This window comes from Ruditapes philippinarum, unplaced genomic scaffold, assembly GCF_026571515.1.
Source record: "Ruditapes philippinarum isolate M1 unplaced genomic scaffold, ASM2657151v2 ctg11664_1_1_1_1, whole genome shotgun sequence".
NCBI lineage: Eukaryota > Metazoa > Mollusca > Bivalvia > Venerida > Veneridae > Ruditapes > Ruditapes philippinarum.
In genome coordinates this window covers 5,151-29,202 of record NW_026866092.1, presented here as the reverse complement: position 1 = coordinate 29,202, position 24,052 = coordinate 5,151, and the positions used below count along the sequence as shown (strand labels likewise).

The 24,052-nt window shown below is 31.0% G+C and overlaps 1 protein-coding gene across 1 annotated transcript; it reads left to right on the top strand.

The window, feature by feature from the left end:
* The first annotated feature begins 6,742 nt into the window (after window positions 1–6,742).
* On the top strand, window positions 6,743–22,327 carry LOC132731286 (probable methyltransferase-like protein 25). The gene is made up of 9 exons (XM_060717440.1): window positions 6,743–6,829; window positions 15,083–15,331; window positions 15,868–15,973; window positions 17,534–18,163; window positions 18,726–18,855; window positions 20,219–20,319; window positions 20,702–20,815; window positions 21,201–21,295; window positions 22,168–22,327. Exons 1-9 carry the CDS (start codon window positions 6,743–6,745, stop codon window positions 22,318–22,320), a joined length of 1,665 nt encoding a protein of 554 aa, XP_060573423.1. The 3' UTR covers window positions 22,321–22,327.
* The last annotated feature ends 1,725 nt before the right edge of the window (window positions 22,328–24,052 follow it).

Sequence of the window (24,052 nt, the reverse complement as noted above, 5' to 3'; positions counted from 1 at the left end):
TGCTGAAATACCAATTAGTGTCGTTTGAATTTCTAAGGTTATAACGAGTGTTTGTTTGATACGGTATTGGTTCTGACAAGTATTCTGGTGCAATGCCATGTTTGATTTTATAGATAATGTTAATCTATGTTTATAACGCTTTGTTCTAATCTTTCCCAATTTACTTCATTATTTAAGTTTTCAATTGAAACTAGTCTTGTTGCACCAGACACATATTCTAGCACATTCATTTTGTATTTTATCTAAGAGGTCAAGTTCATACTGAAATGCGTTTTCCCCGATACCACATCCGCATATTCAAGGATTGGTCGGATAAACGATATATAAATAATTTCAAGAGATTTACGATCTAACATGAATTTCAGTTTTCTCATTATGTTCACCCGTTTCCATGCTTTTTCATTAATATATTCTATATGTGAATGCCACAGGCAATTGTGAGACAAAAATAATCCTAAGTGTTTATGATCTTTTACTTCAGGTATAGTTTGATTAAGCATTTGAAGTGGTTGGTGATATGAATTTCTTTTTCTAGAGACAATAAGGTATTCTGATTTAGACGGATTGAAAGTGACAAGCCATTTTTCTGCCCATGCAGCTATTATTTCAATATCTGATTGTAATTGTTGTGCTGCAGTTTGTGGGTTTTCAATAACAAGATAGAGACTGGTATCATCAGCAAAAAGATTAACATTGGATTGAAGATCTTGGACTATGTCATTTATGTAGATGAGAAAAAGTAAAGGACCAAGGATCGAACCTTGTGGAACACCAGCTGAGAGAACACCCCAAGAAGATTTGGCATTTCTTAGAACAACACACTGACGTCTGCAGCTTAAATAATCCTGAAACCATTCAAATATTTTTCCAGATACACCATAATATTTTAATTTACAGAGAATGCCTTTGTGCCAGACTTTATCGAATGCCTTGCTTATGTCGAAGAATATAACTCGAGCTTCGAGACCGTCATCAAGTGCTTTGCAAAGTATGTCATAAATAATAAAAAGTTGATTTACAGTTGAATCCCCGGGTATAAACCCAGATTGCACAGGCGTAAGAATTCTATTCGCGTTCAAATGATTAAATAAATGCTTAAAGGTCAGTCGTTCAAAAACTTTTTCCATAGTGTTGAGCAGTGAAATTGGTCTATAATTAGAAGGGAGAGATGCATCACCTTTTTTAAAGATAGCAGTAACATGGGCTTCCTTCCAAGAGGCTGGTACTTTACAGCAAGATAGAGACTGATTAAACAGATTAGTTAAAGGAATAGAGAGTTCTTTTGCGGCTTCACGCAAAATTTTATTACTAATACCATCTGGTCCAGATGCTTTGTCGACTTTAAGAGATTTAAGAATATCTTCAGTTTCAGATGCAGTAAGTAAAAGATCGTTAATAACAGTGGACGTTGTTTGTGGACCTAGGTCAGGAACATTTGAGTCAGAATTATCAATATAGGTTTGATGTAAGAAATACTCGTTCAATAGGTTTGCCTTTTGGTCTTCAGAGAATACAATTTCCTGGGTGTTTTGATTTTGTAATGGGGGAATTGACGTTGTCTGTGTAGGCGAGATAAAAGATTTTAATATTTTCCACCAGTCTTTTGAAGATAACGATTCCTGTTTTAGTTTGTCCGATAATTTAGAGTAATAAATAGCTTTCGCCTCTTTAATCTGAAATACTATTTGATTTCTTAATTGTTTAAATTTCACCCAGTGCATATTGGATTGAGTTAATTTGGCTTTTCTGTACAATCGTTTACGTCTACGAATATTTGACCTGATAGTATTTGTTATCCATGGATAATATGAAATAATTATTTTAGATGACAAATGGGTTCAATATCACAAAGGATTGTTATTGTGAAGAAAAAAGGTTAACGTCCGAGAAAAGTAAGCCACATGTTCTACAAATTAAACCTACAAAACAACGTTAAGCAATCATATTTGTTTTGGCAAATATTAATGACTTTGTTTTGTAGCTCACATGCGTGTATTTCCTTTTCAAAAAAATCAACATACCGTTATAAAATCCTAATGGCTTACTGATTTGTCACTTGTATGGTCCTCGTTTCCTCTTTTTGATGAAAATACATGATAAATGGGTATAAATTAACAAAGAAAGCAAAAGAAGTAATCAGCGATAAGACGTATTTCGTTTCTTAATGTTTCCTCATTTTTGATAATATTATTATTGTATGTTAAGCCATAGATTCTATTGTTAATGAAATACTAGTAGTAAAGTAATTCATGTGACAAATGCATCTAATTTTGTGCATAGAATTTCATGGAAAGCTATGGCCAATAAGACTAAGAGTTTGGCACACCTTTTATAAAATATTCAAAATATCAATTTTACACCTGCCGATAATGGGTACGGGTTTCCATTAAACATATACGCTCCTGTAAATAAATATACAATAACAACAAATTAAAGACCTCAATGATATGTAAACATGTTCAAAATATGGCAGTTAACGGCTGCATGTACTCGATGGAGATTGATAAGCGTTCTCGCGCAATAATTTTTGACGTTCAAAGGGAAATTGGATACTACTTACGTCTTTGACTATTGCTAAAACTAATCTACTTTGATGTTTAAGTGATGTGCAAGTTTAAAAATAACCGCTAAATAGACACATCTGTGGATGCTTCTAAATTCAAAATTTGACCATTTTCATGTTTAAATGTTGAATTCGGCTTAAACCGGTGATAGGGGCGTGGGCGGAAACTTGCACTTGTAACGTTCATGAAAACGAGGCTGCAACTTTTTTCAATTCTGTCAATTCGGGAGTTCTTTAGGGATTCCTTTTGTCTGTCTTCTTATAATATATAATGTACGTAGTTTTAAATGTATAATTATGTAGTTGGTGTATACCTAATAATAATGTAGTACTTAAAATATTATCAAATAGCTGATGTACGTTTTATAACTACAGCATCATCTTTATTAATTAGTTTATTTACATAACATATGAATGTATATTGCGTTCACCGTTCACAAGTTGTGTCACTCTTTGAGACATCCACCCCTACCGGTTGATGTCGTCCAGATATTTTAGTACTATACACTAACACACAGGCAATGATAAAAACCTTTGCTGCTAACAAACATTAACAATAAAACAACAGACGTACTGTTGAAACTAGATACTGTAGATGTTTCCAAACTCAGAAATTTACCATTTCATGTTAAATGTTGTTGATGCGTAACCCAGTGATAGTTAGCGTGAAAGTAGCTTGCACGTTTCAGAACCGTCCATCAAACCGAGTCTGTACCATTTTTTTCAATTTTTCCATTTCGAATGTTCTTCAAGAACTATTATAATCTATATTTTTTCTGGTTGAGCATACATATTTGTAAAAGGTGAACATCCGGCCAGTGACATAATTTAATGTTTCACTTCCTATATTATTAATTTCATATCATCAGATGATCACGTAAGATAGCCAACCTTAATCACATGACTGTTGAGCACATATCTGAGATATTCCTTTGTATTTTGATTCAATATTGAAATATCTATCTCATTACATTAGCAATATCAATATTAGAATCTACATGGGACAATCCGATTATGATTGGATGGAAAATATCATTAAATGTACCATTTTTTTCTTTAGTTTCTGTAATCTGAAACGGCAATATTAGTTATGAATGTGACAAATGAAAAATACAATTGTCATTTAGAGAAAGGTTTACGTGTGAGGATTGCGTTCATTGGGCGCCGCCCTTCCTTGTTGATCTTGTTTATCATATTTTTACAAGATGTTCCACTTTTTCATTATCCCCCATGTACAGACTCAATCAAACCGAATCTTCAATTTTCATGTAACTTTATTCTATTTAATGCTTCCGGGGAATCACTTTTTCTTCAGATTTTTTTACTTCAATAATTTTCTTCTTTTAATCAGTCATAATTGACAACTTTCAAGATAAGGAAAAAAAAATTCTAGCCATAAACAGTTGGTTAGAAATGGGCATACATATTGATTGACCAACTAGCACAACAGGAAAATATGAGATACACGTACCTTCAATTTGAATACATTCTGACTTAACAGTCATTGATTAGCAGTTTTTAACTGTATCACTGTATAATTAACATTCACGCACATTTATACAATAAATGTAAAACGTATTCAAAAAGGCTTACTTATCTTTTTTTCTTTTGAGTCAATATTCATAGTGATTTGAGTTTTGTTAGTATGATACAATTAGTATGAGAGTGATCTGTTATGAACAGGCATGTAACCTTCATGTTTTATTTACATTTTTATTCTTCGACAAACTTTTGGTCGACGAATGGCGTTTATATTTGTACTACTGCTATACGTTATACTCATAAAATGTGTAAACAAAAAAAATATGTATCTTCGAATGTAAGAGAATGTAAGAAAAACTATAAATACTAAGATATAATTCAGCGGTTACTTTGAGTACTTGTCTTAAATATTTTGGTTACTTGTTTGCTTTAACTTCAAAGGGGCGCAAGCCAAGAAAGATGTTCATATATTTTGTGTTTGCTTGTTCTATGTAGGGGTGTTTGAGTGTTTGTTGTTGTTGTTGATGTTTTGCTGTTGTTGTTTTTTTAGGGGGGGGGGGGTTATTACTTTGATTTTTTCGTTTTCTTTGGAGTGTTGTAATAGTTAAGAATGTCGAACGCCCGACTGACTAATTCTTTTTAATCATGATTTGCGTTTAAAAGAACAATCATGTTACGTGTATTAACTTTTATAAATTAATAAAATAACGTGTATAAAATATAATTAGAGTATTGGCATTACTTGCATGTTATCAATTCAGCATAAATAACTAAGCATCATTCTTCATCATAGTTCTCAAAATCAGTAAAATTCAAATAATCAGTGCAATTTAAACGTTATTGTAATTCTTTTATCTTGTGAATATCCGGAAACATTGTTTTTTAGGGATTGTAATTGTCAAATGACTTGTTTTAAAATTACTCCTTAGTTCTGTCTGCGTCGTCATTTTGTTCAACATATGTAGATTTATTTACATTTTAAACTCACATTATGAGTATCTATACAGAAAAAAAACATGCTGGGTCTTTTAATCGCTTTTAAAAACGTCATTTTAGCGTCAGTTAAGTAAATATGGTAATTTAATATTTTGTCATATATTTGCCTGGGTATCCCTTTAATTCAGGTCATTTTTTTCAACTACAGTATATCGTTATTTTATATCATAACTGCTCCAAACACAATTTTGTACACGAGTCTTAGGGTATAAGGGACTTTTATTTTTGTTGTAATAATTTTGACATTGTAATACATCATAATTCCGTTATCCGAAAACAGTTGTCTTTACTATTCCTTTTAAGATCTAGATAAAACATCAAGAAATTTCTTACATAAGTTGTTAAAATAAATGGCGAATATACTTTCAATATTGGACTGATTGATTATTATTTGAATTTTGTTTTATTTGCCCGCACATAGACTGACTGACCAAGTCCTTCACAAAGTATGATAATAAAAATCAACAAGACATACGTGTACCGATATTCTGTCACCCAGAAACGGCCAAAGAGGCACCCAGTAGGGAACCGAACAACAAAAATCAGGAGATACCTCACTCAATAAGTTGATCATGAAGGGAACGTCCCAGTTATTGGAATCAATTAGCAACCTTTTTATAAAAAAGGTATAAAAAATCTATGCTGTCGTATGCATTTATTTTTATTTATCTAGACTTCCTTGTATCAACTTTTGTATATAATTTGTTATGTAAACGTCAAAATGCAGTTTGTTTATACTGATACAAAAGGATTTGAACGTTTATGTACATGTAGGCACACTAAATGTGAAAACAATTATTATCGACCTCTTTGGAAGTTGTGTTAATTCAAATTTACAATGTGACATCTGACGGTCGACAAAGGAAATACATCTTATCATCACAAAAAACTAAGGGAAAATGGTGAATGGTATATTGAAAATACAAATGCAGCGGTAGGTTATATTCAAGAAGAAAGATTTAAACATATTACTGTCCCTATGGTCGATGTATCTTTTTCTCTAAAGAGGAGACCTACATTCATTATCAATAACATATATGCGCCTATAACACTTATGTCAAGTCTAAATATAGCAACGTGCTATGTCAGGCCAGACTCCGGAGAAAGGTTATCTTTTGCATTAACATTATATTTATCCCTAGTTTTTGCAACAACTGCAGCGATTGACTCAATTCCAAATAACTCATTAAGATTACCTTACATGTCGTACGAAATTCTGATAATCAATCTTATAAATACAATCGGTGTGGCATGGAGTATATTTATAGTTCACTTAACGAATGTTAAAAAGATTGATAAAAAGAAAATCCCAAATTTCAAACTGCGAATGGTTATGAAAAGAAGAAAAAGAAACACACGCCTGATTATTGACCAAGAATTGGAAACTGAAGCTACAATTGTGACATCAAAAAGCGACGAAGTTCAAGTTAACGCCGAGTTGTGTGAAAAAGAAATGGATGATTTGAAAACTGTTATTGTAAATGATCTTTCTGGACAGGAAGTAGCTGAATTTGTTGACATAGTTTACTTTTGGCTTGTGTTTATTTCTATATTTGTTCTTATTTTTTCTTTTGGTGCAATTGTTGTTCTTAAATGGGCACATTCGAAATAGCATGTTAAAACAGGTAGTGGTGATGGTGGTTGTATATACGCCGAGTCACGGAAGTAATTAAGAGGGAAATAAAATCCGATTTAGCCACTATGAATGCACCTGAGAACAGTTCAGCCACCAAATCAATCCTGAGCAAGTTGTCAATCAGTTTACTAGTGGCAGTTGCCTTCACTTTGGTAAATAACTTTTGTACATGTGTACAGCAGAGGTACATTACGAATGATCATATAATGGATTTTATAATCAATATTGACTGTCATGACTGTATTTGTTTCCGATATTTCATGAAGATCACTTTTCTTGTTTAGGTTCTCCTATTTTCATAAATATAATAATATTTTTTGAAAACGTTTTCCATTTAAAGGTTTTATTATATTAAATCCATTGTTTCAAGTACCTAATAAAATGTGACATGGTATTTTCGACTTGTTAGTTTGAAGTTGTAATATTAAAAATGTGAACGTAAAACTTAATGATTAAATCGCAAAAAAAACACATTATTTTTAGTCATGAAAGCGAATCCTTTGCATGATTTGTTTTTATAAGGTTTTGATACACGTTGTATTGATTAAGGTAAAACACTTGTATTGATTTAATATACTGATATAAGAATTATTTCATTACTTGCTTACATTTTTATTTAGAAAAATGAAAATTTCTTTCAAATATAAAGCTCACGATAAGTAATTTGTCTGAAATACATTATTTTTGTTAAAATGAAAAAGAATATTGATAATTCTTCTGTGTGCAAGGAATATGTTGAGATATTTATTCAATTCAGAAGCAGAAGTCATTTAGAAGAAGCTTTTTGAATTAAGTGTTGCGTTTAATTAAAAACTAAGGTTGCTCAGATTTTACACAAAATTTACAAATAGGTATATCATAGAAAATGCAGGCCAAGTTAGAATTTTGTCATGGTCCGGTGATTTTTGACAGATTTATGCCCCTTTATGAAATTTTCAGTTTCCTTTCGATATCTTCCTAAAGGTTGTACACATTCAACTCAAATTTAAAAAATAAATGGATACGCCAAAGAAATGCAAGGTCAAGTTAGAATTTGGTCATGGTTCGGTGATTTTTGACAAAGTTATGCCCCTTAACTTTGAAAAAATAAGACATTTTTAGTTTTCATTCATTACTTCCCCTACACATTCACATTCAAATCAAATTTAAAATATGGATATGCCATAGGAATGTGCAGGTCAAGTACAAATTTGGTCATTCTTCGATGATTTTTGACAAGAGTTATGCTTTTTTAAATTTTAAAAAAAAATCATTTTCTTTCATTTTTCCCCCCAGGGGTTGTTACCCCTTTTTCACTAAAAATCAAAAATTTAGGGATTTTGTCTTTGGGGTTTCAGGGCCCCTTTTTAAAACCCTAAAATTTTCTGAAGTTTTGAAAGGGTTGTAATATCAAAGATTTGCCCAAAAAATTTTAGATTTCAAAAACTTGTATTATTAACCATTATTTATGCAATGTTAAATTATTTTCCCTTTTGTTTTTGACTTACTAAACTTAGATTGTAAAAGGTAGATTTTGCCATTCTTTATAGATTATTATCCTTTGTGTTTTACTTGGGTTGTTGTTTTCAATTATGTTTAGCTGATTCCATTATTTAATGAAATTTATTTTATTATTAAAAATTCAATTTAAAAACTCCTTAAACATAATTGTTAAAACACAAATTTTAACAATACGCCATATATATCATATCTACTAATTGTACTGTTTTTATTTCTGTATATTATAAAAGAAGAAACCACAAAATTTAATGGACATTTTTTAATACTAATCTGAATACTTTTTTCTTTGATTTTTGTTATTAATTCCATCCGTTGATTCCCTATTTATACAGTATTATGGTCAATGCTGTTTAATTGCATGATGTTTGGTGGTGTCTGGTTGGTTATGTTGTGCTCTTAAAAAGGCCCTTGGTTCAATTTTGATTTTATCTTTTAAAAATTGAAATTTTTTAAAAAAGCCCAAATTTGTTATGTTTATTTTTTTAAAATTTCTTATTTGCATACATTCTACACAAAAATTTTTTGTTTTTGGGTTTTTCTTTGTTGTTTTTGGCGGAAACATACAATTTTGTCTTTAAAAATAAACGAAAAAAATTTAATTTTGAAATTTGGAAAAAAATTTTAATTTACGATTTTAAATTGAAAAAAGAGCCCAAAAACCTTTTTCGTCAAATTTTTTAAAAAACTTTGTCCAATTTATTTTTTTGGTTTTTTAGGGAAAAAGCTTTTGGCCCTCCCTAGTGATTTTTAGGGAAAGGCTTTTTGGTTCCCTGGGGGCTTTTGGCAAATAGTTTTTGGTTTTGACAATTAAAGCTTTGCTTTTTGGGCCAAAAACACATTGAAATTACCCTTATTCTGATTGTAGTATACATTGAAATTGGAAAAACCATTTCATTCTCTCATTTATGAATGGAAACTCGGGATCTCTGGATTTTGTAGGCGGGACGCCGGAAAACCGGTGTGGTCACGGAAAGGCCCTGTTGGTCTTCCGAATAATTTAAAAATCATTCCATGAAATTGACTAAATTCTGGCCCGGGAGGATGGGTCGATTGGACCTAGTGATATTTACTTTGAACTAACGGATTAGGTCTTCCCCGGGCGCGTTTTTCACATTTTAATGTGAGCATTTTGTTTAATGGGCCATTATAACACGAATTACGGGGGCCATTCTTATTCACTTTTTGAAAATATGCAGGATGATTTACTAATGTTTTGTTTGGCATTTGACCTTGAACCAACGAAAATGGGTTTTGGCGCGACACGTCTTTTATTTTGTATACATCAGTGAAACCATTTTGACCCCCCCCCCCCCCCCTTTGATTTGGCCCAAAGTTTTTATCCGGACGGGGACCTTCTTTTAAAACTACAAAAAAAGTTTCCCGGGGGACCAGAGGGAAAACTACCCTTAAGTGTAAACCTTCCCTTGGGCCCTTGGGGGCAACATGTTTCGATTTTTAGTAAATTTTTGCGTAAAATTTTTCCCAAATTTCCACCAATGATTTAATTTTGGGGGCCTCTTTTTACCTTTAGGGTAATCCCCCCTTTGTGATATTTAACCTTAAGGTGTTCTTATTTGCAATTTTGGAAAAATTCAATTTAAAAACCTTCAGCCCCCAAATTTCAATTTTTTCTTTTAGCCAAAAGGGTTTTTAAAATTACCCTTTCTTTTCAAAACACTCCCCTTCAATTGTATTTTTAGGTCCCCCATAAAGGGAAAATTTAAAAAATTTGTTTAAAAAAAAAATTTTCATCTTTTTAAAAGGGGACATTTTTACAAAATTTTTTTCCCCTTAAAAACAAAAAAAATTTTTCAGGGTTTAAAAAAAATTTAAACCCAATAAAAAAAAAATTTTATTTTTTTTTTGGGGTTGTTAATTTTTTCCCAGTTTTTAAAGGGATTTTCCCCATTAAGTTTTTCTTTTTTTCCCCTAGGGGTCGGGGAAAAAAACCGCGGGGGTATTGGTACGTTTTTAATTTTGGGGGGGCTTTGGGGGGGGGCCCACGTAAACCTGTTTTGGGGTTACATGGAGAGGATTTTGTTTTTGAAACCCCGAAAAATTGTTTGGTTAATTCCTTTTAAAAAACCAAACTAAAAAACCGTTTTGCCGTTACGTTTACGATTACCTATGGGGAAAAATTATTTCCCAAATTTGGGCCAAATTTAAAAAAAAAAATTTATTTACGGATTTTTTTTAAATTTTTCTATAATTTTTTCCCGTTTAAAGGAAAAAACTGAATTTGATTTGTTTTTTTTGGAAAAATTTATTCAATGTTTTTTTTTAAATATCTATCTCAAAATTTTACAAAAAACAATAAAAAATTTGTTTATACTGAAAATCTTACAAAAATTTTAAAATATTTCGTTAGTGGGCCATTGCCCAATAATAAATAGAGATATTTTCTGCTTAAACTTTGTGGTTTGTACTTTATTTATTTTTTTGCTCGGAAAATTATTCATAAATTTTAATCATTTTCTTAAAAAAGAAATAAATTTTTTTTATTTTGAACCTTCTTCCTGTCACCCAGTTTCCAAAGACCTTCTCTCTTTATTGATCGTTTATTCAATTTGTTTCAACTATATTCCTGAAACAAAAAACCGTTTATTTATTCCCCCCACCCCGCCCCAAAATTAATGTGAAAAATAGTTTAAATGAAAAATCTTTACATCATTTAAAATGTTTCATCGCAGGGGGAAACCCATTTTAAATTGTTACACGTCTGGTAAATGATAAAAGGCAACCTCTTTCGGAGGTTTTTACCTTTAATTGCTCTATTTTTTTAAAGTAGCGTTTTGGGAAGCAATTTTTACGGTAAAAACCTTTTGAAGGTTTTTGGGTTTGGGTTTTTCCAATTTTTTGAAAATTTAATGAAACCCCCCATTTTCCCAAAGGGAAATTTAAAAAACTTTCAGGGAAAGCGCTTAACATTTTTTAATAAATTTTTTAAATTTTATTTTCTTTGGGAAAACCCAGGCCCATTTTAAAAAATGTGCCAAACCTTTTTCCCAAGGGAAACCATCGAGCTATTTTTTTGTGAGGCGTGTTAAATGGTGGCATTTTTCAAATGTGAAAGGGGAATTTATTTTCAGAAAAATTTTAAATTTATTTTTTTTAAAAATTTTTTCAAAAACTTTCATTTTATAAACCTCTTACTTCGAAAAAAGTTTAGGGGTTTTTAAAAAACCAACTTATAAATTCCAAAAATTTTGGGGAAAAAGGGAAAAATACTCATTCAAATTTTTAAAGAACTAAGATTTTTACAAGATAAAAACCCTTTAATAAAAAAAATTTACAAAAGTTTTCATCAAAATTTAAAAAACCGGGTTTTAAGAAACAAATTCTGTAAAAATAAATTGAATTATTTTTGGGTTTAAAATAATTTCGATTTTTATTTTATTTCTGGAAACAGAATTGAATTAAAATTTCTTTGATGGTTTATTTGATTTTTTCCAGGGCCTTTAAAATTTCCAAAAAGAAAGGTTTTCAAAAAATTTGGGGGCGGTAGAAATTGCTGATTTAAAACTGATTTTTGCTGTTTATAAAAAATCTTTTTAGAGTTTATTTTTTTCCCTTTTTTGTAAAATTCCCGGATTTAAAATTAAAACAAAAATTTTTTAGAAGGGGTTTTCCTTTTTTTTAAATTTAAAAAGCTTTTACAGAATTTAAAAAACCCAACCAATATATTTTAAGAAACCCCCAAGGGAGGGTTGTTTAAAGCTATTTTCCTTACTTTAAATGAAAAATTTTTTTGCCGGGTTCATATTTAAACCTTGATTTTTTTCTTGCTTGGTTTCCCCCCTTTTAAAAAAGATATTGTTTTCATAGGGAAACCGGGTTTTTAATTTTTTCATTCACGTTACGTCCCTTTTTTTACTTTACTCTTTTACCCCCAAAGGATTAGAAGGGGTTTAAAGGGTGGGTTTAAAAATTTAAAGGGAAATTATGTGGGAAACCAAACCATTATTTTTTAAAAAGGGGGAAAACCCTTTGCTTTTTAAAAATTTTAAAAAAAAGTTTCAAAATTTTAAAAAAGTCGTTTTGTTTTGTTTGGGGGCCAACCTGTATTTAAACCCAAATTCGGGGGTTCCCGGTCCCTTTTTTTAAATTTTATCTTTTTACACCAAAATTTTGGGGTTTTTTTCAGTTTTTTCTTTGGGGGTAAAAAGTTATAGGAAAGAAAGAAAAATACCATTTTTTTTGGGGGTTTTAAATATGAAATTCCCATGAATTTTAAATACAAATTTGTACTGTAGTTTTTCTTTTCTATTGGGGACATTTTTAAAAAGGGTTTTTAATCCCAGTTAATCAATTTTTGGAAAAATTTTTTAAAATTTTTTTAAGGGGCCCGGGACTTTACAACGGGAAGTAAAGCATAAAATATTTTATAAAAAACTTTTTTAAATTTAAACCTTTATTTTTGGGAAATCAAGGAAAAAAATTTATTTTTAAAATTTAAAAACTTTTTAAATTTTTTAAGGGGAAAAAAAAAAACCCAATTTTTTTGTTTTTAACTTATAAAATTGCCTAAAAATTAAAAACCCCAACCCTTTTTAAGGATTTTTAACCAAAACTTTTTTAAAATTTTTGGGGTGGAACATTTAACCCATTTTAAAAAAAAAACCCAGGGGTTTCATGCTAAATTTTGTCGTTTTTTTCAAAAAAACGGGTTTTAACCTTTTTTAATAAGTTTTTTTGGGTTTTTTTTGGGCCACCCATCCAAATGGAAAATTTGTTCCCCAAAAGTTTTAAAAATTTTTAAAAAATAACGGGTTTTCCTGGCAAAATTTATAGGGGGGTTTTTTGACTTCAAAACTGACCGGGAAAATTTTTCCCATGATGGTTTTATTAGAAACCAAATCCCGAGGGGGTATAATTTTTTAAAAAATTTAATATTTATCAGGAAAATTTCTTTTCAAATTTAATAAATTAAAAATTTTAAGCCTAAGTTTAAGAAAAAACCCCAAACCCGATAAAGAAAAGACTTAAAAACCCCCACAAATGTAAAAACCCACTTTTAAAAATATAATCCCCAAATTTTGGTTTTTAAATTTAAAAACCTATACTTGCTTATAAGTACAAAATATATACATGTACATGGTTATATGTAATCAATGCTATAGAATATAAAATGTTTTATATCATCATTATAAAAAACTGTATAAAGTACACTCTGATGATTCTTTGCGACTTGTTTTGGCACTGAGATGTTTGTACCATGAAACCAAAATTATTTGACAGTACTTGTGCTAAAATAAGTAAATAGTTTACGTCATTGAAACCAAATTATTGTAACACAGAAAAATTTTCTTGATAATGGATCACGTAAAAACAGTGGTTTTTCTTACTAAATGGCCAGGAGGCCCTTAGCCTTTTGATTTTTTGGGGAAAAACTCAAAATTGCTAATTTTTAGGATGTTATGAAGGGGGTGAAAGTTTCATTATTTTGTGTGTTAAAACGGCATGATTTGAAATAAAGTTTTAATATTGAACTAAAAGTGACCTGTTATAAGGCCTCTTATGTAGGTAAAATACTTAAAAGAGATGTGTTAATATTCAGTGAGCAAATATCTTCTCAATTTTAAACGTAAATTTTTTCCTGAAAAAGACAAAATGTCAAAAAGCGATTATATATATTTGCAGTGGAAAGAAACCTAATGATATGTCCAGTAGTGAGTTGACTGGTTTGCCTTTTTGGTAAAAATAAGGTAATAATAAATGAAAAATTTTCAAAACACTTGTTTTAAATATTTACCTTTTTACCTCTGAAATATCTTTAAAAAAAAACTTGTAGCTTCAATTTTTGAAATTGTCCATTTTCATTGTTTTGGCCAGAAACAGTATAAGCCTGGTTAGATTGCTAAGTGTTAAAGCTTATTACAAGGGTAAGGGTTTGACACTAAACCCTTGTAGGCATATTTCTCAGCCTATATGGCTATATAGCCAGGATTTTCCGGAATAACAATAACGTTGTCAAGATTTTTGTTACCTAGTGGCTGCTTAAAACTTTGACAGTCTTCCAAGAGAGGCATTATCCAATTTTTAATGTGACAGTATAGTTTATTAGTAAAACAGGGGGGAAAGTTATTTATTTTTTTGGTCCTTTTACTATTGTATATAAAATGAATTTTTCAATGATCCTGCCTTTTGGTGATGGAATTTATGTAATCAGGGAAGGGCATCAAAACACGGGGCTATCTGATTTGTACGAGGGGGCATAGCCCCCCGAATATTAATTAGATTGCTGTGTGTTTTGATGATCTTTCTCTTTTCTAACATAATTAGAAATAAAAAAACATTCCTTGTTGTCACAATATGAAACCCAAGAAAAAAAGTAACCAATGAATGAACATCTGAATATGATATTTCTATGGCTATTCCTTTCTCTGCCGTCACAATAAGTAAACCCCAATCAATGGGCATGCTCTGGAGTGCGGGTAACTAATACCTGCACTCCAGTTAAAACACTATGCATGTACATTGTATATGAGCCGTGTCACGATAAAACCAACATAATGGGTTTGCGACCAGCATGAATCCAGACCAGCCTGAGCATCCGCGTAGTCTGATCAGGATCCATGCTGTTCGCTTACAGACCCTATAACAAGTAAAGAAACTGTTAGCGAACAGCATGGATCCTGATCAGACTGCGTGGATGCTCAGGCTGGTCTGGATTCATGCTAGTCGCAAACCCATTATGTTGGTTTTGTCGTGACACGGCTCATATGTATACCATTTAACTCTGACACATTTTCAACAGAAAGGTCCCCAAACTATGATACAGGTAACTATTAGAGTAATTATTGCAGAACACAGTAATTCTTTTTAGGTGGAATTTTATATTGAATATTCCAGTAGATTTGTCTAGATTATAAAGCATTTTATTTACATGTTTTTATTTTTTGCAGACAGAATGGCCAGAATCTTTGAAAAACTTCATCCAAAATTGTGTTAAATTCTCTTTACCAAGGGAGATAAATGGGTCGATTGAAGGATTGTCGATTACCTCCCCTACAAATATATCAGAAATAGATCCCGAGATAAGAAGAGGCATGACTGGCAAGAAGCTACATGAAGTGTGTCACATGACCTCATTAATTGATCACGTGACCAAAAAGACTGGGAATGATGGAGTGATAGATGTTGGTTCTGGTCTGGTAATACAGTTGTGATAAGTTTCATAACTCTTGGCACAAATGTTTTTTAGAATGATTTCCCCCTTGAACATAGAATTGTTTCTAAATATTGTTAATTTTTACACTCACTTATTCATTTCTTAAAGGATTTACTATACTTTAATAACCTTGTTTAATATGGTTGTATGTTCATATTTTCATTAAGATACATTTTTATCAAGATAAACTTGTAGGACTGTTAACCTCAGAATATTGTAGAATGGAATAGAATAGAATAACTTTTATTTCCAATCAAGGGTCATGTTAAATTACATATAAGTCACAATAATAATAAGATCAAATATCAAATAAAGATGTTAAAGAAAATAAAACTTGATTTGTATTATAGTAACAACAATAAACTTAAAGAAAAAACAAAACAAACAAACACAGCAAATGACAGGGTTACGTGAACTATAATTAAACATCATAACTACATATATATATATATATATATGAATTGAAAATTACATTGTATATATTGTATATACCACTACGTTTTAATATTTTGTCTACAGGGTTATCTTTGTCAGGTGTTACATTGCAATTATGGTCACAGTGTTTTAGGACTTGAAGGCAAGCACGGTCATACATCTGGTGCTGATAAAAGAACTCACAAGTTTGGTAAAATATTTTCATAATAAAATACGTTTTCAGTTGACTTTATTTTGAAAAATTACTCTTCTTTCTTAATTGTTCCTCTCTAGATTTATGTAATGAACATATATTTTCCTTTTGGAATTACTATGAGTTTGAATCCCGCTAGTGATAAGGAATTCCTCCAAGATGGGTACTGTATAAGTGGTTAATTTTGCAAAGTGGAAATATTTGCGATTTATGTGAATTGTAATTATTTACAAATATTTGATGGCACAAAAGTTATTTCTTTTTGGGCAAACTTTTTTCTCTCATTTTGCAAAGACGTTTTCATACAGCATCTTAAATGAATAAGTTTGACTGTTCAGTTACTGAAATTGCTTGTTTAAGTTTGGTCTTAACAAATCATAAATGTTGTAAATAATAAAACAATATATGTGTTAATAACACAATAGGTTATTCATATAACAAAAAAAAATGTTTCAAAATATGACAAAGAAATGTGTGATCAATGTTTATTTCAAACAGTTATATAAATAGTGATGCTCATATTTTCATAGTTAAGATGAGCTGAATGGACTTTTTATTTCAAATGATTGATTGTTAAAATGGTGTTTGACCAAAAGTTTATATTGGAAAATGTTTTGGATAAAATTTAAAATTTGCCTAAAATATAAAAAGACTGCCCCACTCTTTTTATAAACTGAAAGTAACAGGTAAATTCTAATTTATCTTTACAGGAATTCTGTTTGTATCCAGGGATTATAAATTTTAACACAAAGTAAATTATTAAATTTAAAGGAAATATGGCAAAATGAAAGCTTATTTTGACTCTTACCTGTTCACTCACTATATACCCTTGAATGGGCATAATGTCACTTTAAAGTATAAGTATTAAACAATTACAAGAAGGGCATATTCTTAACATGTACCTGTGTAATTTATGATATCACAAAAACATTATTAAATTCAAGAAATTTTATTTTTTCGCAAATATTTCCGAATGCAAAAAGTCCACTTTCTGACATTCTCAAAATTTTTGTGACGCATAAATATCCACTTATACAGTATCTGTCCAGCTTATTAACAGAAGATCAATGTTTCTACTCTGAAGCCATTAGTTATTAATAAAGTAATTAATTGAGGGGCACCTGAGGCCTTCCTCTAACAGTAAAGCAGGAAAGAGCACCCAGGGCTCTCTCCATTTTTGCGGAATGGTACCTGTACAAGAGAGAATTTTCACTGTATTTTTCCTTGCAGGGGAAATTTCAGACAATTTTTGCTGCATATATAAAGACAATAGTGTGACAATACTCATGTTAATATAACATATTTTATTTTGCAAAAGGCAGTTTCATTAGGACATTGTTAAAGGTCAGATATAAAAAATTTAATATAATATTTAGAAAAATTATTCTTTTTCTTTATTTTGAGGGGATTTTTTTTTAATTGGGAAAAATGATTTCTTTAGCAGAAGTTTGGCATTAAAATTTGTTAATTGAGGTTTGTAGGTTTGAATCCAACAGTAAAGTGTATAGAATAAACATGTACATTGTTTTAATAATATTTTGTGATTAAACATTCCAGAAAGATGTCATCACCTTCATAATGTAACATGTGAACTTAGTCAACAGACACAGTCTCAGCAGGAGTTTCTGTCCTTGATTTTAGACTGGTTCTCTGAAATTAAATCTGAGTCAACCAAATGCTGTCATTTCAAGACTGCTTTAAAAACTGTTAAATCACATGAAAAAAACATTCAGACTGATTCTAGTGAATTGCATTCTTATGACAGGTCTGGTAGTGAATTATCTGAAAAAGTTGAAAACAATTCTGGGAATCAGTCTGCTTTAGCAAGATTTTCTTCGACTGGTTCTCAATCAAATTTTGAAAATAATCCAATTGAAAATACCAAAAATAAAAATTGCAATATTAACCTTCACGCTGCTGTGAAAAATTATGATAAAGGCATTAAAGATAATGCTTTTGAAGTTTGTAAAAGAAAAAACAATTTTGTCTGTGATAGTGAAAGGGACTGTTGTTTACCAGATACAGTTGTGGGCAGTGATAAAGTAAACAATGTACCAACATTTTGCATGGTCGGTCTACACTGTTGTGGAGACTTAACACCCATCATGCTGAACAATTTTGTTGAATTGGATCAAATTACCTCCCTTTGTTGTGTGAGCTGTTGTTACCATAGAATGAATTTTAATGGTTTGTATTTTAAGATTTTTGTAACCTAGAGCTCCTTATATTTGATATTATAACTATGAACGCATTTTTCACGAAGTTATGAAAGTTGTTTAGTATTAGAAGGAAGATTAAACTGGTTCATGCAGCAATATTTATATGTTTTTATACCAAGACAGATTATGTTTTTGTTTAATAAACAGTCCACAAAGAAAATTGACCTTCATTGTAGATATTATGAATTAAGCTTTAAAGTAATTTTCCATATAACGTTTGTATTTATAGGAAATATAGGTTATCCTGTATACACTGGGGTCAGCATTGCATAACATTTGCAATACAACTTTATAATATTATGATTTATTTATAACTGATTTTTTTTTACAGGAAACTTCACTAAAGCCTTTATATGGTCGTATTTGTAGATGTATATTCTAGAGGGAAACTTATTTCTCCGTCATTAGTTTGAATTATTCTAAACCAGGAATTTAGAAAACTCTTGGTTACTGTAAGCCATGTTTTATTATCAATCACGAAGAAAATCAAGTACACTGCATACCTAATGTTGTGATGATTATCTTTTCAGAAGATATACAGACACATGACAATTTTCCCATGAGTCAACAGTTGAAAACAGCACTGGTTAAAACTCAGCAAACCTACCCAGAGTTCAAGTTTTCTTCATATGCTCTAAGACTGGCTGCCCAGGAAACAAGGTTTTTCATATCAATTGACATGTGTTCAAATTGATGCAGTGAACCAGTCTTAAATTTTGAAATTGCTGTGATTTCATTGGTCAGCTTCAGAATGTTAGTCCCCTACCGGTTTACCGGAGGGGACTTTAGGTTTACCCTCCGTCTGTCAGTCCGTCCGTCCACAAAACTGGATCCCGCGATAACTTGAAAAGTACTGAAAATATTTTTATGAAACTTGGTATATGGATAGATGGCAGTATGGAGATTATGCACGTCTTTTTCTTTTCTTCCTATGTTGAAAATTCTGGTTGCTATGGCAACAAATAGGCTGAAAATATGGCAAATTTTACACATAAACTGGATCCAGTGATAACGCAAAAAGTACTGGAAATATTTTTATGAAACTTGACATATGGGTAGATGGCAGTCTTGAGATTATGCATGTCTTTTTCTTTTCTTCCTATGTTGAAAATTTTGGTTGCTATGGCAACAAATAGGCTGAAAATATGGCAGATTTTACACATAAACTGGATCCAGTGATAAAGCAAAAAGTACTGGAAATTTTTTTAATAAACTTGACATATGGGTAGATGGCAGTCTTGAGATTATGCACGTCTTTTTCTTTTCTTCCTATGTTGAAAATTCTTGTTGCTATGGCAACACATAGACTGAAAATATGGCAAATTTTACACATGAACTGAATCCAGTGATAACTCAGAAAGTACTGGAAATATTTTTATGAAACTTGACATATGGGTAGATGGCAGTCTTGAGATTATGCATGTCTTATCTGTTCTTCCTATTTTGAAAAAAATATCAGTTGCCTTGGCAACAAATAGGCTTAAAACATGGCAAATATAACAATATTTGTGATTAGTCAAAAAGAGCTGAAAATTTTTATGAAATTGAATCTTTAATTCAAGAGTTATCTCCTGTTTAAGAATTTTGCTTTTAAAATGTTATATTTTGGTAACAGGGATGTTTCAAATATTAACTTTAGAGTGTCCTTCAGTCCGTCTGTCTGTCTGTTCATAAAAACTGTTTCCTGTGTTCACTTTTAAAGAACTTTTCCGACAAATTTACTTAAAATAGAGAAAAATTGAAACATTAGTGAATGGCCCTTCAGAATGTTGATGGGGTTCTAACCGGTAAGGGACTTATGGATTGCTTGCAAGACTATGATAATTGCTTGTTTTATTTGATTCAACCAATCAGAGGCTGTGTAAAACAAACTAGACTGAAAATATTTCATGGCCTATGGCTTATACTCTGCATTTGAATTTTTATACAACAATGCAAGTAAATTTAATATCAATTTCTAAAATGACCATTTTATAGATGTTAAATAAAACTAAATACGTACATATGTTGAATTTGTTTTCAGAGCCAGATGGCATGAACAGACAGATGAAGAACATGATTTTCATATGAGAAATGTTGCATACAGAGGAATACTGGAAACCAGTCTGCTGCAGCCAGATACAGGTAATATTGTAGTAGTGCTTGTAGCTTGATTTGTTCTACATAATTACCTCCCTTTAGATATTTATTTCAACGTGATTGTTAAGAAAGCTTCGAGTATATTTCACAACCTGGTCCACTTATTTAGGTATTAAGTAAAGTGTGTGTGACACCAGTAGGGCCAAAAACCCAATCCAATAAAGCAACTATAGCCTTTAGATTTCAGCGTTTTGACCTCTAGTCTGTACCTGAGGTTATTATAAGGTTTTACATTATTTCAGGCATTGTTTAAGTTAAAAAATATATGTCAACTTAACAATTTTCCATTAGTAGGGTATATGCATATCTGTTTAAATTCAGTTATACAGTATGAATTATTTTGTTTACTGTTATCTTTTCCTCACAGATGAGACATTCCAGTTAAAGAAGAATGTAAGAAAGCTGGCACATAAAGCAGACTACCAGTCATTTACTGCATATATTGATGCAGTCTCCAAACATGTGCACACACCTGACACAGGTTATCTCTTGAAACCTTTTACAGTTAATGGGTTGACTTTACAGTTGATTGCTAGGTCCAATGGTACATGTGTGCTGTTTGGCCTCGCCATGTTTTCTTGTCAAAGGGCTATTATTATCAGTGAACTGTGATATATATATATACAACTTTTTAGCTAATATTTAAAGTGTTTTCTTGATTGGTACTCTTCTTTTCAAAGAATTTAGTGATTAAAAAACAATCCATCTACCATATAACACAATTAACAATGGTTCAATTGTAAAGAATTAGAATGCATCACACAATACGAAAGCTTTTGGCCTGAAAAACACCTTTTAAAATATGTTAATTATCTAATCAAAATATTACAAACAATGAAAATTTGTTATGACTGATTTATTTACAGTTTCATTAGAAGAGTTCAAATTGAAGTTTTGTCAGAGAATGCATCAGAAATTAGACAAATACCAGAAGTACTTTTGTTTGATTGAGCCCTTAACTGTAAGTATTGCTTAGTTAAGTACATGTATCTATTTTTTTTTTGTACCCAAAACTAGGGGTGTCATGGTTAGAAAAAATGCTTACTGTTAAATCAATGTATTAACCGTGTTAAACGTTTAACCGACCATACTAAATTATTAGATTTTCAACATTAACGCAAGATATGCCAGTTTCTTTATATTTTGTTGTATTCAAAATGATTACAATACATATTCGAATATGGAGTATCTATTTTCCGCTAGGTTCTTACCGTATTAAGTCAGATTTGTAAAAGTACATTGTTGAGTATATAACTTAAATACAAACAATTGTAAAATCTTGTCATAAAAAACTAAGGTTATATTTAGAAACAATTTAAAACTTTTCATTTGGGTAATGGGAGCTGTGGTACAACCTGGTACTTTGGGTTAAATTTATTGGGTGCATGGTCACTTTTTTCAAATATGACATAGTATATTAAACACCAGACATTAATTTGAAAATAAAAAATTTAGTTTTCCTCATTTTCAGCATGATAAAGTAAGTTGAAACTACATTTTAATGTAACACTACTGAAATTTGCTGTCATTACTTAATGCGGAGACAACCAATCAGATAATGATAAATAAACCTCGTCATGACAAAACCAACATAATGTGTTTGCGACCAGCATGGATCCAGACCAGCCTTCGCATCGGCACAGTCTGGTCAGGATCCATGCTGTTTGCTTACAAAGGCTATTTCAAGTAGAGAAACTGATAGCGAACAGCATGGATCCTGATCAGACTGCACAGGCTGGTCTGGATCCATGCTGGTAGCAAACCCATTATGTTGGTTTTGTCATGACGCGGCTCAAATGTTTTTTAAGACTGGTGCTATGTTTTATATTTCAGGCACTACAGTATCTTCTACAACCAGTCTTGGAATCTTTGATATACATGGATAGAAAACAATGGTTGTGTGAACAAGGCTTGCAGGCAGATATCATACCTGTATTTGATGAATTGATTTCTCCAAGAAATCTGGCATTAGTTGCTTGGAAATAAAATATAATGTAAAACAAGATGTTTTCGTAAATGTTTCCATCCCAAGTATCATCAAAAGGGAGCCGAGGTCTTGCTGTTAAGGTGTCTGTGACGTGTCTCTCCACCCAGGGATTGTGGATTTGAAACCTGTTCTGGTCAAAATATGTTTCTTCATGACACTAGTACTTGTTAGTTCCAGGAAGCAGACTCAGAAGTGATATATATAATGTGCCAGGACTTGTTTTATAATTAAGCTTAAATAAATAATATGTATAAAAACCAATAATGCCTCAGAAATACCTGTAGTATTGTAGAATGCAGTCTTAATTTGGTGTCTAAAAAGTTAATCAATGGTCAATAGCCCGAACCATCTTTTGCCTTTGTTACCTTTGGCGATCAGTACAGTTAAAGTGATTTTGTATGGAAGTCATAATACTACTTTGCTTACATTTTACACATATGTTTATGACAAATAATTTCAAATTCAATCTTACTTTGCTCATGTGATAAATATCTCTAAAACCCATTTTTAAATGTTATTAAACTTTTCTGCCTTTTCTGAAGATTTCTTATTCTAAGGTATAATGTACTTTTTAACTACATATCTTAATAACACTAATAGCAAAAATATGATGAAATTTCCACAAACAGAAACTGCAGTATTTTCATTTTGGCTGTGTAGGTAGACCTAAAGGTTCTTGCTTTTTCACTTTCATAGCCTAGCTGAAATTAAGTTCAATGTCATGCATTTCAAATCATGATAGAGGTTAAAGCATACAAAACTTGTGCCTACCATTGATGCTGGGACAGGTTGAATATTCTTGAACAATCGAGCTAAAATATACTTATGTATTGTAAACAAAAAAGCAAGATAGCTATACAATGTACTTCAAACAAACTTTATTGGTACAAATTACCTAGCATATAACATAAAATGATTTTAACACATGTACATAACAATTAGTCAAAGTGCTTGAAACACCTTTTCTCCAGTATCACTATAGCAGAAACATACATTAACTTATATTCTTTCAATAACAATTAACAAACATGCAACACATTGGAATTTTATCAATTCTCAATCCAAACTCGCATTCATTTTTATGTGTGATTTATTTAAAACTACTTGCATTACCTAACTATAAAATAATTAAATATGCTGAACAGAAACTGAAAAATTCATCTAAAACAATAACCAGTTTAATCCTTTACTGATTGGTCATTTCAAATCTAAAATCAGCCAATCAGGATACATGATTCATAGGCTGGAGGAAGAACCTTGTAAAATCAACAATAGATGAAACTTAAAAATGCTGTGGCCTATAGGTTAAATCTAACGCTACAGTAAATGAACATTATATGCAGTGCCTTTTAACTTGGATTTGTAAGCACTGCTTACTTACTCTATGTACTGACCCATTCATTATACATTTATTGATATAGTCTTAGGAATAACATGCTTCAATTAACATCTCATATTCTCTTCATCCACACCACAATTGTAACAATTTTGATTAACAAGACAAAAGTGTCAAACCCTAATCATGGGTTATATACATACTTTAGCCACAACTCGTATGACATCTTTATAATTATGACACCTGTACTTAAGTTTTTTTCCCCCAGGAAGCAAGCTTGTCCCAGCTACATGTTTCACTTTTACGTGCTAAACTTGTGTAATTGACTTTGAATTTATCTGGATTCAGTAGTAAAATAAAACAAATTGAGATGCCAACAGTATACAGCATTATTA